Below are 15,593 nucleotides of genomic sequence, written 5' to 3'. Positions count from 1 at the left end.
TTGACTTTTTCGTTGACCGGGCCGGGCCGGGCCGGGCCCATAACCGGTTGCGTAACCGTTTCCGGTCCAAAAAATCGCGAATTATCCTAACCGGTTCGTAACCACCAGTCCTTAACCGGTTATGGCCGGTCCCGGTCGGTTACGGTTATGAGTCGGGCTCGATTCTGGGCCTCCGTCGGTTACGGGCTGGGCCGGTTACAAATGGCCATCTCTAGCCCGTACTGCCCTCCCCCAAGGACGGCCTTGCAAAGAACCATTTAAAATAAATCGAAAATAAAGTACATTAGTATATGGTAGAACCTAAAACATGAACATTTTACGTTGATTACCAAAAGAGACTTTGGCTAAGTTGTATTCGAACTTTTGGCCTTCCTTGAAGTTAGAGGTTCAAACCTCAGCAAAGATGAGGAGGGTGTATGAATTCTTTTGTTGCAATTGCCGTATACAAATATTATATATTTAGAAAACATTTTACATTGATTGCTTGTATAATTGCATCTTATGCTCAAATAGTCGAATATCAAACACAGATTAAAATAGTCATTTTGTAGCATATTTATATCATTTTACTAAAACTAGAAACAAACTTGAACATGCATGTACAAGAGATGCAACAACAAAAGATAACTTTCTCTATTGTCCATATAAACATATTTGACAAAACCATACATAGAATAAGAATAAGAAGATTTCAAATATTATCGATGTTTTTTTTTTCAAAACAATTAATTGTTGAATGTAATTAATTTCGTTTCAAATAAACATAAGTTGGCATAAAACGAGAGTAAAAAAAAAACAATTTTAAGAACACGCAATGGTAGCGTCCATTGATGCTATTGTTGAGGTCATGAGTTCGAATCTTTTACCTGCAACTTTTCGTAAGTGTTTTTGGTAATAATATGGCAGGTCGGGCCCAACAAGTGAAATGATGCCTCTGGGGCTTCTGATCCCCTGGGCCGTTGCCCAAGTCGCCCAACCCTTGGGTCGGCCCTGCCTAAGGGTGCTCATGGGTTGTATTGATTATGTTGAAAGCATTTGAATAATCCAACCCAATGTTTGCAGTTTGAAAAATCTCAATACAGACCAAAATGCAACCCAACTTAACCCAAACCGTATGAGTTGGTTGGGTTGATACTTTGATATATAAAAATTTTTCTCTAACCTTGAATATGTTATTTTTCTACTCATAATTCTTTTTTCATCATCAATCATTTCATACTCCTAAAATCTTAAATATATCACGTTGGACCACTTTTCTCAATTTGTAGAAACATTACACATATATGTGTGTGTTTGTATATATTGGACTTTTATAATTACAATTTTCGTTTTATTTGTAGATTTTTGTTTTATGGCCATTCATTTTCGTATTTTTCTATAGATAATCATTATTTCTTTTATTCTATTTAATCTAGAAAGAAAAAAATTGTATCGATATCTCAATTTCAATTTCAATTTCAACATAAGTTTGATTCACACTCTATATTTTGATAAGAGAATTTAAGACAGTAATACCTGATAATCCGTGAGCTACATGCTAACTGTTACGTACTTAGACATTGGAAATTATCCATCTTGCAAGTCGGATAAAATATCTGTTCTTGATTGAATTGACGAATGCGAAATTACCCAACAGTGAAGTGTTAAAACTAGTAAGTTATAGAAAATTTATGCCGTAAAAGAATTCTCTTTAAAACAGGACAACGTTACAAGCATATTGAGTTTTATAAAGTTATTCGTGCATTCTTTGAAAAAATTCATAAAAATGATCAAATACTTACGAAAAGAGACCAATTAAGACAAAACAAAAACCGATCTATTATTAAGTTAAGTTATTGAATATCGATATCTTGTAATGACAACTTTTCACATGTGACCTGACGTAGTTTATATTTTCAAAATAAAATATATTTAAAATACATAAACGATTAAAAAAAATCACCATAAGATTTAATCGGGCACGTGCATTGATATGCAAATTAAATGTTTACCAAATTTCCAAAAATATACGTTACAATTATCATTATTACTCACACAATAACATTTAGTAATATATAAATATTGAACGTATACTAAAAGGTTTTTTACGTCTCTTGTTTATGTACATTTCTGCAGGTTCGCATTGAAACAGTGTTTTACTTCTAAATGTCCAGTCAACTGATGTGTCTTAACGTATTTTGAGAAAACCAGCTAGCTTAAATTATTGCTATTTGACTTAAACTTGTTCTAAAAAAGCCACCTTTTAGCATTCCACGATTTCTTTGCATGATCACAAATCTGTCAAGCTAAGGAATGAGATAAGTCAAATAATTTACAGGAATATACTTAATGGCATATTATTGCTTCTAAAATTGCATTGACCTTTTTAGTTTCTTTTACGTAACATCATAGCAAACACCTTATAATTGCTTCTAAAAATAGATAACCTCTTAAACAATTACCTTCCATTCTACTACTAAAAAAAACACACACACACATACATACATATACATACATACATATATATATATATATATATATATAAATATAAATATAAAGAGAGCGCTTGGTTCAAATACTAACCAATTTTTTTGTGTTAACTATGTTAACCAAGCTCAACCAATCATATTCCCATATTTTCTTTTGGTTCAAATGTAACTCATATATTAAATACAATGGTATTTAAGTAATTTGTCATTTTATGTAACTCCCAAATAATTAAATGAAAGTTACAAATTTGAAAATATCACAATTGATCATGATGCAATATTGACATTGGGGTTTCACACGTGTTCATATTCTATAATTCACATTTATTTTAATCTACAGTTCTCACCTTTGATATATGAACACATCAGAAATCACACAACCTTAGATGTCGTGATTCATAAGTGTTCATGTATATTCAAGTCACTATATGTTCATATGAATACATACACACAGACACACACAGAGAACATGTAAAAACATGTAAACACGTATGAAAACACACAACCCTAGGTGCCTTGGTTCATAGGTGTTCATGTACATACAACAAAGTTGACTCATAAATATACAGAAGATGTTCATATGGTTCATATATTGTTCATATGTCTAATCTTTTTTGTTTGATGTGGTTTGAAGATATACACAAGTTGTTCATATGTCTGACAACTCGTGTATCAAAGATAAATTACTTTTTACCTAAATACCCTTTGATATTTTGTTCACATATGTTAATTGAAAATATTAATTTAATAATTAATTTTTAAATATCATTAAATCACAACCGTTTATTATTCAAATTAACGGTCAAGATCGGTTAATAAAGTTAACACGATAATCTTGGTTAGCATTTGAACTAGCCCCTATATATATATATAGGGTATATTTCTTTTACAACCTTGTGCATTTGTACAACCAATGCAACATAATAAATTGAAATATTTATGGAAATGATGAAAGTTCATTTATTATGATTTAAATATTTATGGAAAATGAATACGGTTTATTAATTATGATTAATATTTTATATTACGAAACAATCAAAACTTCTATGAAATTACACATTTATCAAATTAAATGAACGGTTGAGATTGAGTTATATAAATGTGAAGGATTATATAATAACCCATATATATATAATGGTGAATAAAAAAAATACAAATAGTATTGATATTGATGATAAAAACTATAAATTTAGATATCAGAAAGTTTTAAATTGTAATGACATTAAAGATGTGAAAGCTGAAACTAATATTAAACAATAAGGGAAACACTTGATTATTCGGGTAAGTATTTACCAAATCATATTATATTAGTAGATGGATATGGTAATGACTAATAAGCTTATCCGGTAAGAACAAGATAAGGACCAATAGTCTTACCCGGTAAGTGAGGGTAACGACTCTTACCACAGTAAGTGCTTACCAGGTAAATTGTTGTATACGATGACGTTTTGGTGGACTAAAATTTAACCCGTTAAGTGAATAATAGTGTTAATTTTTACCGGTAAGCACTTACCGGGTAAGTGTTTAGTAAACGGCCCCTAAATCTAAGATCTTAAACAGTAACGTTATAATTTCTTTATAAACCAACAAACGCAACGTTAAATCTAACAAAAACTTAAAATATTACGTTACTTTAAAAAACACAAACAATAGTGTTTTGTGTTTACACATCACATGCAGAGCTACATATGAACTAGATATTTCCCATCTATTTATATAGCTCAAGAGAGTTCACAACATGATCTTGTAGTATTTTTACCTTGCAATTTCTTCAAGAAAAAATGGCGAGTCCCGTTAAAACGATTGTAATATTAGTGCAAGAAAATCGATCATTTGATCACATGCTAGGATGGATGAAATCTCTCAACCCTGAAATCGACGGTGTCACCGGAAAAGAATCCAACCCCATTTCCACCACCAACCCCAACTCCGGCCGGCTCTATCAAAGCAATGAGTCAGGCTACATCCAACCTGACCCTGGCCACTCCTTCCAGGCCGTTTATGAGCAAGTTTTTGGTGAGCCATGGAGCCAAGAATCATCATCCTCTCCAATCCCTCCAACCATGGAGGGTTTTGCACAACAAGCGGAAAGCGTAGATCCAGGGTTATCGAAGATCGTAATGTCGGGTTTTAAGCCAGATGATGTTCCGGTTTATAGAGATTTGGTGATGGAGTTTGCAGTTTGTGATCGGTGGTTTGCTTCGGTGCCTGCGTCAACTCAACCTAACCGGTTATATGTTCACTCTGCCACTTCACATGGTGCGATAAGCAACGATACGCACAAGTTGATTGAAGGGTTCCCACAGAAAACCATATTTGAGTCATTAGATGAAAGTGGTTTGTCTTTCGGGATTTACTATCAATACCCTCCAGCAACACTTTTCTTTAGGTTTGAATTTCAGAAATTGATTGTAATCTTGGAAGAGAGTGACGTCTTTATACCTTTCAAGAAATCTTTTTTTTTGCTAAAACTTTATTATTTGACAGGAATCTAAGAAAACTCAAGTACATAAACAAGTTTCATCAGTTCGATCTTGACTTCAAACGGCACTGCAAGGAAGGAAAGCTACCAAATTACGTTGTTGTCGAACAAAGGTATTTCGACCTGAAATTTTTGCCAGGAAACGACGACCACCCTTCTCACGACGTATCAGAAGGCCAAAAGTTTGTGAAAGAAGTATATGAGGCATTGAGATCGAGTCCGCAGTGGAATGAAATCTTGTTTGTAGTCATCTACGATGAGCATGGTGGTTTCTACGATCATGTCCCCACCCCGGTCGTAGATGTCCCGAGCCCAGATGGCGTTGTGGGTCAACCACCATACAATTTCCGTTTTGATCGTCTTGGAGTTAGGGTTCCAGCGATCTTGATTTCTCCTTGGATCGAACGAGGAACTGGTATGTCAGATCTTATTCAAGTATCTGAATATCGACTTCTTATTACTGAATATATATTTCTAAATTCTAACGTTTTACTTGAATGCAATATTATTGTCAGTGTTGCATGGGCCTTCGGGACCGTTTCCATCGTCTCAGTTCGAGCATTCTTCGATTCCAGCAACCGTTAAGAAGATCTTCGACCTGAAAGAATTTTTGACAAAACGAGACGAGTGGGCAGGAACTTTTGAGGGTATACTCACTAGAACCACCCCAAGAACAGATTGCCCACGTAAGTATATATACTCGAATATAGTTTATTGTGTTCAACGCCAAACCATGTATAACTTTCATAATAGATTGCTTAATAAAACTTAGGGGCCGTTTATCAAACACTTACCCGAACACAAGAAACAGTTCATGAGAGTAATGCCCATTGCACGAAAGGTCTAAGATTTGTCTGATTCATATAAAACGGATGTTTAGCATGGACTAATTAATCGGTTAGAGTTGTTAGGCACTAGTGCATTTTTTAAATATGTGATATTTATGTATGGCAAATTAAATGTGCACATACTTCTCACCTTTAGTTGGACTTGAAGCCTTGAACTCTAATCGGAAGGTAGGGGTTAAAAGATATGTACCGCTAGGTCAAAGTCCCTTTAATTGGTCACCAGGGTTTTTTCCAAGCATTTGATTGCTTCATTTCGGCTGAGCTTGGTGCTTCATTTCGACTGAGCTTGCTGAATTGAGTTTGATGGTATTGTTTGGAGATTATTACTTGTTATTCTACGTTGACCGGTGTTTATTTGTTTGAGCTAACAGTTACCTTACCCGAGCCCGAGAAAATGAGACACGAAGAAGCAAACGAAGATGCAAATTTAACGGAATTTCAAGAGGAATTGGTTCAATTAGGCGCGGTATTGAAAGGGGACCATAAAGAGAGCATTTATCCTGACGAGTTAGTAGAAAACATGAAGGTTAACGAAGCTGTGGAATATGTAGGAGCCGCTTTCAAGAAATTCTGCGATGATTGCGAAATTGCCAAGAGAGATGGGAAAGACGACTCGTACATCGTGTGTGATGGAGAGTCATCGTCTCATCGGAAAACTTCGAAAACCTTCATCCAGAAGTTGTTCTCATGCTTTGTTTCTGATCACTGAATTATTTGTAACATTTTTCTTATTCTATTGTTGATTGGTGTAAACATAAAATATTGGAATTGCTCGTATTTACATTTCATATTTATCTTGTTTTGATGATTAACAATTTATTCTTTCGTATTTAACAATCTTGTTAATGAAGTTCTATGACTTTTATAGACGTTATTCGGTGTAAAGTAAGTTCATACAAAATTTACAAAGTTTCAACCACAATGAAACAAAGATTAAAGAGACGAAGAAAGTGACACCATAATTTTTTACGTAAAAAAACCATCGGTAGAAAGAGAGATTACGTCGAAAATACCTAAACCAAAACCTATCATATCCAACAAGGCTCATTATTATCCATCTAGAAATTCGAAACACCATTAAATATGAGGCTTTTACGGGCAGAAAAATCCATCGAAAAATGGGTTTTCTGGTGGATTTGCCGTTCTGTCAAAGTCTTGCCCCAAAAAAGGTCATAAATCCGCTACTAATATTTTTTCCAATTAATTTAATCGATTTAATTAAAACCTGCCACAAATTCTCCACTAATTAATATTAGTTTTTTAATTAGACAAATCTGATGCTAATTATTTTCAATAATAAATAAACCCGCCATAAATATAATCGATTTTTTTTTTTGAATATGAGGTAGATTTGTGACGAAAGTCAACAAAAATTTGATTTTTTCTATCCGGCTGAAATTCACTGTTGATTTTTTAACAAAAATTCGTCAGTAAAAATCTAATGTTTAGTAGTAAAATGAAAAAATATCACCGGCATATATAAAGAAATTAAAACAAATTTAGACAAAAAGTATAAATAAATTGTCGTTGTGATAATATTAGTCAGTAAACAATTAATGTTACCAAACTGTACTCACAAAAAAAAAAATTTAACTACAAAAATTTAATTCTAAATATAACGACGGCTTTAATTCATCAGTAATGTATTTGTTGGTCCTTTTTAGGGTTAATGACATATAATTTTTTCTCTATATTTTACTTTAAAACAAAGAATTATAGATATGTTGCGGAAGCTAGAAAGATAAGACCTATGATCCTAAACTATCTGACTGATGATAAATTTGTTAAACTAAAAGAGAAAAAGAAAAGAAAGTTCTCTTTCAAATATGAAGAACTAAGATAGTCTTGTTCACCTTAAGATATTTTTAGGCAGAATTGACATATCAGTCTGTTCTGCCCCATAAGCATCTGGATGGTCAGATATCATGACACCAATCTAAAAGAAAAACTACTTGACTATTCTTCAAAAGGGGCAAGTTGCATATGATCTAGATATCGCCTTTTATAGCAGTCCATGTATAAAATGCAATGATGCAACTTGTTGGTCCTGAATGGGATGTCAATCAGAAAGTAATTGTAGAAGGGGGGGGGGGGTTTGAATACAATTACACAAATTTTTTTTAATTTTTTTAATTTTTATTAATGTATATCAAGAATTAACATACAGAGATACAGTACAAATTGTTGCGAAGAAGTAAATAATAACATAACCTAAACACTCTTATATAAAGAAGAACTTACAAGAGTACTTGGAAGGAAATGAAGAACACTAAGGTTTTTCTTCACACACATGAGAGTAGGAGAGTAGTAGAAGAGAGTCGATTGCCTTGAGAATCCACTTAGAAATTCTTTCAGGGAAGTGTGGTTTGCATGGGAGATGCACTCTGCTTTTAATACTACCTTCATGCATTAAATGCATTGGGACACTTGTCACCTTAGGATAAGAAGGAAGGGGTCGACTTGACCATAGTTGATATATCATTTTTATCGTACATTGTGTGCACACAACATTGTTCATGCACAGACAAACCTACTGATAAGTAATGTCTTTATTAGGTACATGTTTTGGAGATATATTGTCAGTCTGTAGGAAGATCTTTTTTGGATGGATTAGTAGCTTCAAACAGCTGCTTACAAATCTCGGTGCATGAAGATCTTTCTTCAATCGGCTAGTAGCTTCAAACATCTTCAATCTTCAAATCAACTACTTTGAAGTCTTGGTGTGTAATTTAGATATTTGATCCACAGTACCGCATCGCTGACCTTCTGGCTTCACATCGGCTAGTCTTTGATTCTGCCAAGGGCTTTAAGTATGTACCAAGAAATCCTTAGGATGTCTACAACAAATTACTTTTAGATGAATATGTTGTAAATCATACTTTGAGTGGGTCAAAAATAGACTTTTTAGAGCTGGCCATTTTTTAGACTGTAAAAGGAGAATGAATATTTATAAATTTGTATAAAATTGGGTCTAAAACCATTTAGAGCGGTTCTTAATGGTTAGAAGGAGTTGTTTGAATGTCTTGTTATAGTGTTTGTATTGATATAGACCACATATTGATTTGTTTAGGTGTTGAGACAAGTTGTATAAGCCACTTGGAGATTGGATTTGACTTGATAAAATTAAAGTGAGTTCAAATAGTCTTAAAATTGGGTACACGTTCTGTAGTTTACATAACTGATTCATGTTGCTTGTGTTTAAATGGGTGTCGTGGAAAAAATGCATGATTTAATTGGTTTTATGAAATGTAGTTATTTATATTGTATACAAAGTAATTTGAAGATGAAATGAGCATGCTAAAATATTTTGAAGAACTATACAGAATGCACTTTGATGCATTGAAACTTGATGTTCATTTTGCATATTATTGATTTAAACTATTAGGAAACGTACTTTGTATAATTGAGACCTTTTGAGGTGCTCTGACAATGATGTATTAGATCTGGATCTGGTGCCTTAGGGTCCCCTCTTGGTTGCGCGTTTGTATTGGGGTTGCTCCCTTTTTAGTTGATGGGTTGCTCTCGTCGGTGTTATATTGGAGTACCATGCACGAATGAATGCCAGATACTCAACTAATAGGCATAGTGTCTATAGGACACAACATGCACATGGTAATTATGCCGAAATTAGCCTAATGGATAAGTGGACTGCTAAATAGTGCCGCTTCACTGATTCTGGTTATGTTGTGAGTCTCTCACACATGGAGCAATGGTTTTTACCTCGTTTTGAAATTTATAACCACATCTTTTATCGATTTCGATTAAAGTAATGTGTTGGTTTGCATATTACCAATGTTCACAAATCATGCATTATTTTGGAATTCTTGGATCAATTTGATTTTTAGTGTAACATTTTTATTATATAAACTCTTGAATTCACCAGTCATGAAGCATGATTTGTTTTTATTTTTTGACATGTATCCCAGGATCAAGATCATAGGGTTTTATTAACGGTGTCAGGAAGGGACTAACAAGATTCGAACTTGGGTCTAGGATGGAATAAAAGCTTTGAAGACCAATTCTACCAAATAAAACTTTTTCTTATTTTAGTTTCTCTTATTTTAGTTTCAAAATATATACAGTGACACACAACAAATTAATACGATTGCACCTTTCATGAACCTAAATTTTCTACCCTTTGACGGAAAAATAATACGGTGGCACGTGCCACCGTATGCCCTATACTAGGTCCGTCCATGGATTTTGTAACCATTAATAGGTAACACTATTGGTTGATACAGTGTTTTTGACTACCTATCGTTTGGGACTGAAGATTAGTTCAAAATATTCGGTAAATTAATTAATATCAACCCATTTGATATATGTTTGTAAGTGGTATTTAATGTGCACGGTGCTAATACATGCTTTTGCTTTAGGTATTTGTAAGTAGTATTTAATGTCCTATTTCATGTACAGTAATTTTCTTATTTCACCACCGCTTTGATGGAATCATTCCTTTAGTCCTTACAATCTTGAAGATTCTGGAGCAGGTTACAATCTTCAAGATTATGTAGCAGATTAAAATCATTTCCCCGTTTCATCAAGCACTTCGTTAATGACGAGCGAAATACAAAATCGCTCAACTACATCATCAATGCAACGGGTTCACCATGAAAATGTTTCGGTTCACACAATTTATTTGCAACAAGACCCGGTTTCACGTTCATGAAACCTGTTTCATTTTCCTTTTCATAATTTATTTTCAAAATGCACCGGTTTCATTTTCCTTTTCATCAACAAAATGGATCAACTACACCATCAATGCAACGGTTTCACCATAAAAATGTTTTCGTTCACCTAATTTATTTGCAACATGAACCGGTTTCACGTTCATGAAACCTGTTTCATTTTCCGTTTCATAATTTTTTTCAAAATGCACCGGTTTCATTTTGCTTCTCATAAAAAAAAGGATTAACTACACCCTCAATGCAACGAGTTCACCATAAAAATGTTTCGGTTCACCTAATTTCTTTGCAACATGAACCGGTTTCACGTTCATGAAACTTGTTTCATTTTGTGGATTTTTTTTGTTCATCTACGTTTTGATGATTTCATTCTATAATTCAATTGTTTCATCAAGACACGTTTCCTGATCATAACTCATGACATATGAAATCCAAAATTTTTAATATTTAAATGTTACCATTTATACAATTTCCTTTATTACGTTTCTTTAATAAAGATTTATTAATAACTTCCATATTTAATAGAAAATATTGTAAATAACCGAAATACCCTTATTGATTAAATTTAATTAGAAAAAAAAGAATTTTTCTGTTGGTCGAAATTGGTTTACACGGTTTTTTAGAAATGCACAGTTTTCATTTGAACGTGCCCCTATATATATAGAGGCATGTTCTTTTATTAACCCAATAATTGATGTTAACTTTGTGAACCAATCTTGGTTCTTGATTGTTACAATTTATGGATGAGATCAATTGTGGCTTATTTGTAATTAATTAAAGATGAAGAATATATCAGAACGTAGGTAAACAAGGGTATTTTTGGGAGGTTCAAATCAGTTACAAATCGATAATTAATTAATTATATCGGTTACAAATCGGTAATTGCTCGTTCCTTTTATAGTTCGTAGGATCATCTGTGTTGCATTATGAATACATATGAAAATATATGTAATTTATTAACTAATCTTAGTTCGTGGCTTTCACATATGAACATATATAGGAAACATTTATGAACACTTATTTGCACCTATTAAAACTTATGAATACTAAAGTAATTGGTTTTCACATGTGAACACAATAATATATGATCGAAGTGTTTCGCTTGTAGACACATATTGACCAAATGTTAAATGTATATAGACACTGTTTTATGAACACATTGGAACCCATATGAACAATATATACACCATATGAACGTTGGTGACTACATATATGTTGAAGATAGAACATTCAAGTTTCTTATCATATTAAAATAACAAGTCATCTATAATTTGGAAAAAATAAAAATAAACATATTATTTTAACTATAATCATGTGATTGATGTTTTTGTAACCGCTCATTAATTGTATCCTCAATATTAATTGTATGGTGATAGAAGAACCTAATCTAACAAAGACTTGTTATTGGTCTAAATGTGTGTGTGTATATATATATATATACAGTATATATGTACACATATATATAGTATATATGTATGTATGTATATATATATATATCTATATTATATTATAAAACATTTGACAAAAACTTTAAAAAACCATTTTTATGCATGAAGTAGTGTTTATTAATACATATTACTTAAAATTCAAGATTACAAGTAAATTGTACGCATGTACAACTTATTAAAGCTTTATGTTTGAATTGATGTAACTAACTGCATATAAACATAATCGGATAGAGGATAAATATCTCATTTTAAATATAAAAAATCTAACATATAATTAGAATAATCATCGACTTCTAACAAAATACTTGATCATTATCATTATAAAAAAATTATATTATCAAACCAAAAATAAAAAAATTAATTAAAAAAATACACAAAAAGAGAAATTTCAAATAGTTAGTTTGGAACTAATATCAATATTTTTTTTTCAATTTTTGATGATATTTTCATATTTATATTTTATTCAAAAATAAAAGTATCATCGTTTTCTTAAAACCAGATAAAACCGTATTATAATATCGACTGAGACAAAAAAAAATAAATAAAAAACGAAACATGAAAATCGAGATATATCTCGCTACATTGTGCGAGTACCATCCTAGTATATATATAAAGTAGGGTGTTACACCATAGACTCATCCAAGGATGGTGGATCACGTTTGGGAGGCATAGAAAGATATAGACCCATTCGAGATGTTCGATCTCCAAGAAAAACCTAAGCTTGAGAGAAGAGATTTGCAACAATTTTCTGCTTAATTTCCAATAATAAAACAGAAGTACAGTACAATGAGTATATATATATATATATATATATATAGCTTATGTATCTAAAGTCGCCGACCCCGTTTCTACCATTCATGTCTGTAACATTAAGATACTGATCAAATCTCAATGTTTATGGATGATGAAGTATCGGCTTCTTTGACTTGATGAACTAATGTACAAACCCTTGCATCTTCAAAGACTTTTCCAGATCGACATAAATAACCCTTTTCTGGTGCACAATGGATATCCTCTGAACACACACACAAACCCTCAAGGGCACAACCTTCCTTAACGATGCTCAATCCACCTTTTAGTCCTAAAACTTGATCTGTCCACTCACTTGAGAACAACCCTAATGGATCAAACTTCTCTCTAACCTTCATAAACTTTCTAGCCTTTCTGTACTTCTTGATTGCCCCTTCAAATGCCACATTTCGATTCTTTCCCCAATGCGGTAACCCGCCATACTTGAAAACCGCCATTTGCTCAATCTCTTCGAGCACGTCTTCGAAAAGTCTTGGACTTTTTGGATCTTTACTTCTGTAATAAGTGATGTCAAAATCCAATGAGTCTTCTTGTTTGCCTAAGTAAGCTTTTGATGAACCAGTGACGTATCTCATGAGAATGCCGTTATAGAGGTCTAGGCCACACAACGATTGTGGTGTTATATTTACTAGCTTTTGTATGTCTTGGATGAAATCTTTAGCTTTCGAAAGGACGATGCTGAATGTGGTCTGATGAAAGAATAAGCCTTTGACTCGGGGATCCCACGGACATGCCGTGATTCCAGCATCCTTAGGGCCTTTGAGGCAACCCCCTGATGCTTGGAGCCGATTTTGATATCCAACCACAGGGTAACCCTTAAAGATAATACCTACATACCATACAATACATATATAAGTACTAACTTATATCACTACAACAAAATAAATCAGGTTTTATGGGACGTCAAATACGTTTAAATGTCATAATATAGAACCAAAATCAGGTTTTACCATCGTTGGTTAGCCCGTATGCACCCTTTATTAGAACGTCTGTAGTAAGTTTTCCAGCACTACACTTTCCAGCAACATCACCTTTCGCCTCTTGATCCTCCTCTACATTTAAACACAAAAACCGTGCTTCATGTATATGTATATATCATAGATGTAATCAAGAGTTGCACAGACGGTACAGTTACTTATGGGTGTCTGCTACCTGAAGATCTTAAGATGAGGAGTACAAGTGAGGGCGTAGCTCGAAAACCAGGGTGGTCCCAGAGGCCATTTCCGGAGACATTGGAGGAGACTCGATCATCGATCCGATAAACCACTCGTTTCTGACTTGGGTACCATGTTATATCTGCAAACTCATGTTGTCTCCCGAAAGTGGTCACTTGATCTGATAAGTCTGTGTCGTTCTTGGTTAAAAAGGTAATGGACCTCTTGAACAATGGTTGCAGCCTTAAAGTTACCTATAGTTTAATGGGTTCAAGTCTCATGATAACATAAAATGTTTCGATCATGTTACAAGAAACTAAAATTAAGATGACACCATTTCAGAAATGTGCCTCTCATAAAAAAATGTTATATAAAAAGCTAATATGGTCCTATAAACTTTAAGTTTTATAAAACAGTCTATTATAACAGATATATTTAGCATAATAAATACCAGGTTTTTTGTAGTAAAAACTTAATCAATCAATATATACCTGAGAAATAACTCCTAGTACTCCGAGAGAAACTCTAGCTGCCTTCATGTCTCCATCGGACTCGCCATTTTCTTCAAGCGTCCACACTTTAGCATAACCATCTTCTGCCCGACCTGGGGCGACCATCCGCATCTGAACAACATACTCATAAACCGCGCTCCCGTTGCCCCAAAGGGTGCTACCGTGTGCACCCGTGCCTAAAAGACCACCAATCGTCAAACCCCACCAATAAGGAGTGTAAGGCAAGGCCAACCCATTTTTTGAAGCTTCATCAATGAGTTGCCTTAATGTCACACCGCTCTCTAAGGTCATGAGCCCGCTATCTTTATCGATTTCAATAACACGATTAAGTTTTTCGGTACTAATAACGAGTCCATCATCACCAGCTGGACAAACCAACTTTGGTATGCTGTGCGAGTAACGAGTGGCTACTCTCATCTTTCTGTGGGCCTGTGTAGCAGTGGCAACAGCTGCGATGAGGTCTTGTTCGGATGAAGGGTATGTGACCTCGGCCGCACGACAGGTGGTTCGATCAGGGAATGCGCCATAAGAGTTGGTGACGTTGCAGTTTGTGAGATTGGTTGAACATTTAATGGGCTCTTCAGGAGGATTAGAGGTTACCATGGTGGTTATCATCGTCATCAAGAAGGCCCATTTCAGTGTTGAAACTGGCGTTGATAACAACATTACACACTACACCGATATATGAAAAGGGTTGATGGAGGAGATTTATGGAAGATTATATAGTTAAGCAAGTGAAATGTTGGCTTGAAAGGGTATAATATAAAAGTATGTTTTGAAGTTAAGGTATATATGTGTCTATATATATATATACACACACGCACGAGACCATGAGTTCTTGCTATGCCCTCTAATTTCTTTGAAGTAAAGCGTACGAATAGTTAATGTACATCTTTGAATGGAAGTGTGCATGGGTGTATACCGAGTTTTTTGCAAAAATGGGTTGGTTTTGAAAAAGTTTCGTAGAAATAAGTTAGTTTTAGTTTTATTGGTAGAAATAGGTTAGTTTGTGTGGGACCCACTCATTTAAAAAAATCTGATTTTCTAAATTTATAATTTTTTACCCTCCAATTTACATTTTCATTTTTATTTATATCTTTTATTTTGTAAAATTTTATATTTAACCCTTATTATATATTATGTATTAATTTATTTAATTAAAATATATATGTTAAAATTTACGTAT

The 15,593-nt window shown here is 33.5% G+C and overlaps 2 protein-coding genes across 2 annotated transcripts; one reads left to right on the top strand and one right to left on the bottom strand.

The window, feature by feature from the left end:
• The first annotated feature begins 4,249 nt into the window (after window positions 1–4,249).
• Window positions 4,250–6,507, top strand: LOC112523576 (non-specific phospholipase C3-like). Its single transcript, XM_025133238.1, has 4 exons — window positions 4,250–4,857; window positions 4,956–5,365; window positions 5,466–5,636; window positions 6,170–6,507. Exons 1-4 carry the CDS (start codon window positions 4,250–4,252, stop codon window positions 6,505–6,507), a joined length of 1,527 nt encoding a protein of 508 aa, XP_024989006.1.
• Window positions 6,508–12,812: 6,305 nt separating this feature from the next.
• LOC112523679 (probable L-gulonolactone oxidase 4) lies at window positions 12,813–15,073 on the bottom strand. Its single transcript, XM_025133366.1, has 4 exons — window positions 14,387–15,073; window positions 13,894–14,149; window positions 13,692–13,793; window positions 12,813–13,570 (listed from the first exon to the last, which is right to left on the bottom strand). Exons 1-4 carry the CDS (start codon window positions 15,071–15,073, stop codon window positions 12,813–12,815), a joined length of 1,803 nt encoding a protein of 600 aa, XP_024989134.1.
• Window positions 15,074–15,593: the final 520 nt, after the last annotated feature.

This window comes from Cynara cardunculus (genome assembly GCF_001531365.2).
Source record: "Cynara cardunculus var. scolymus isolate 2C chromosome LG 12, CcrdV1, whole genome shotgun sequence".
Taxonomy (NCBI): Eukaryota; Viridiplantae; Streptophyta; class Magnoliopsida; order Asterales; family Asteraceae; genus Cynara; species Cynara cardunculus.
The sequence above is the reverse complement of the archived record's forward strand: the minus strand, read 5'-3'. Positions and strand labels throughout refer to the sequence as shown.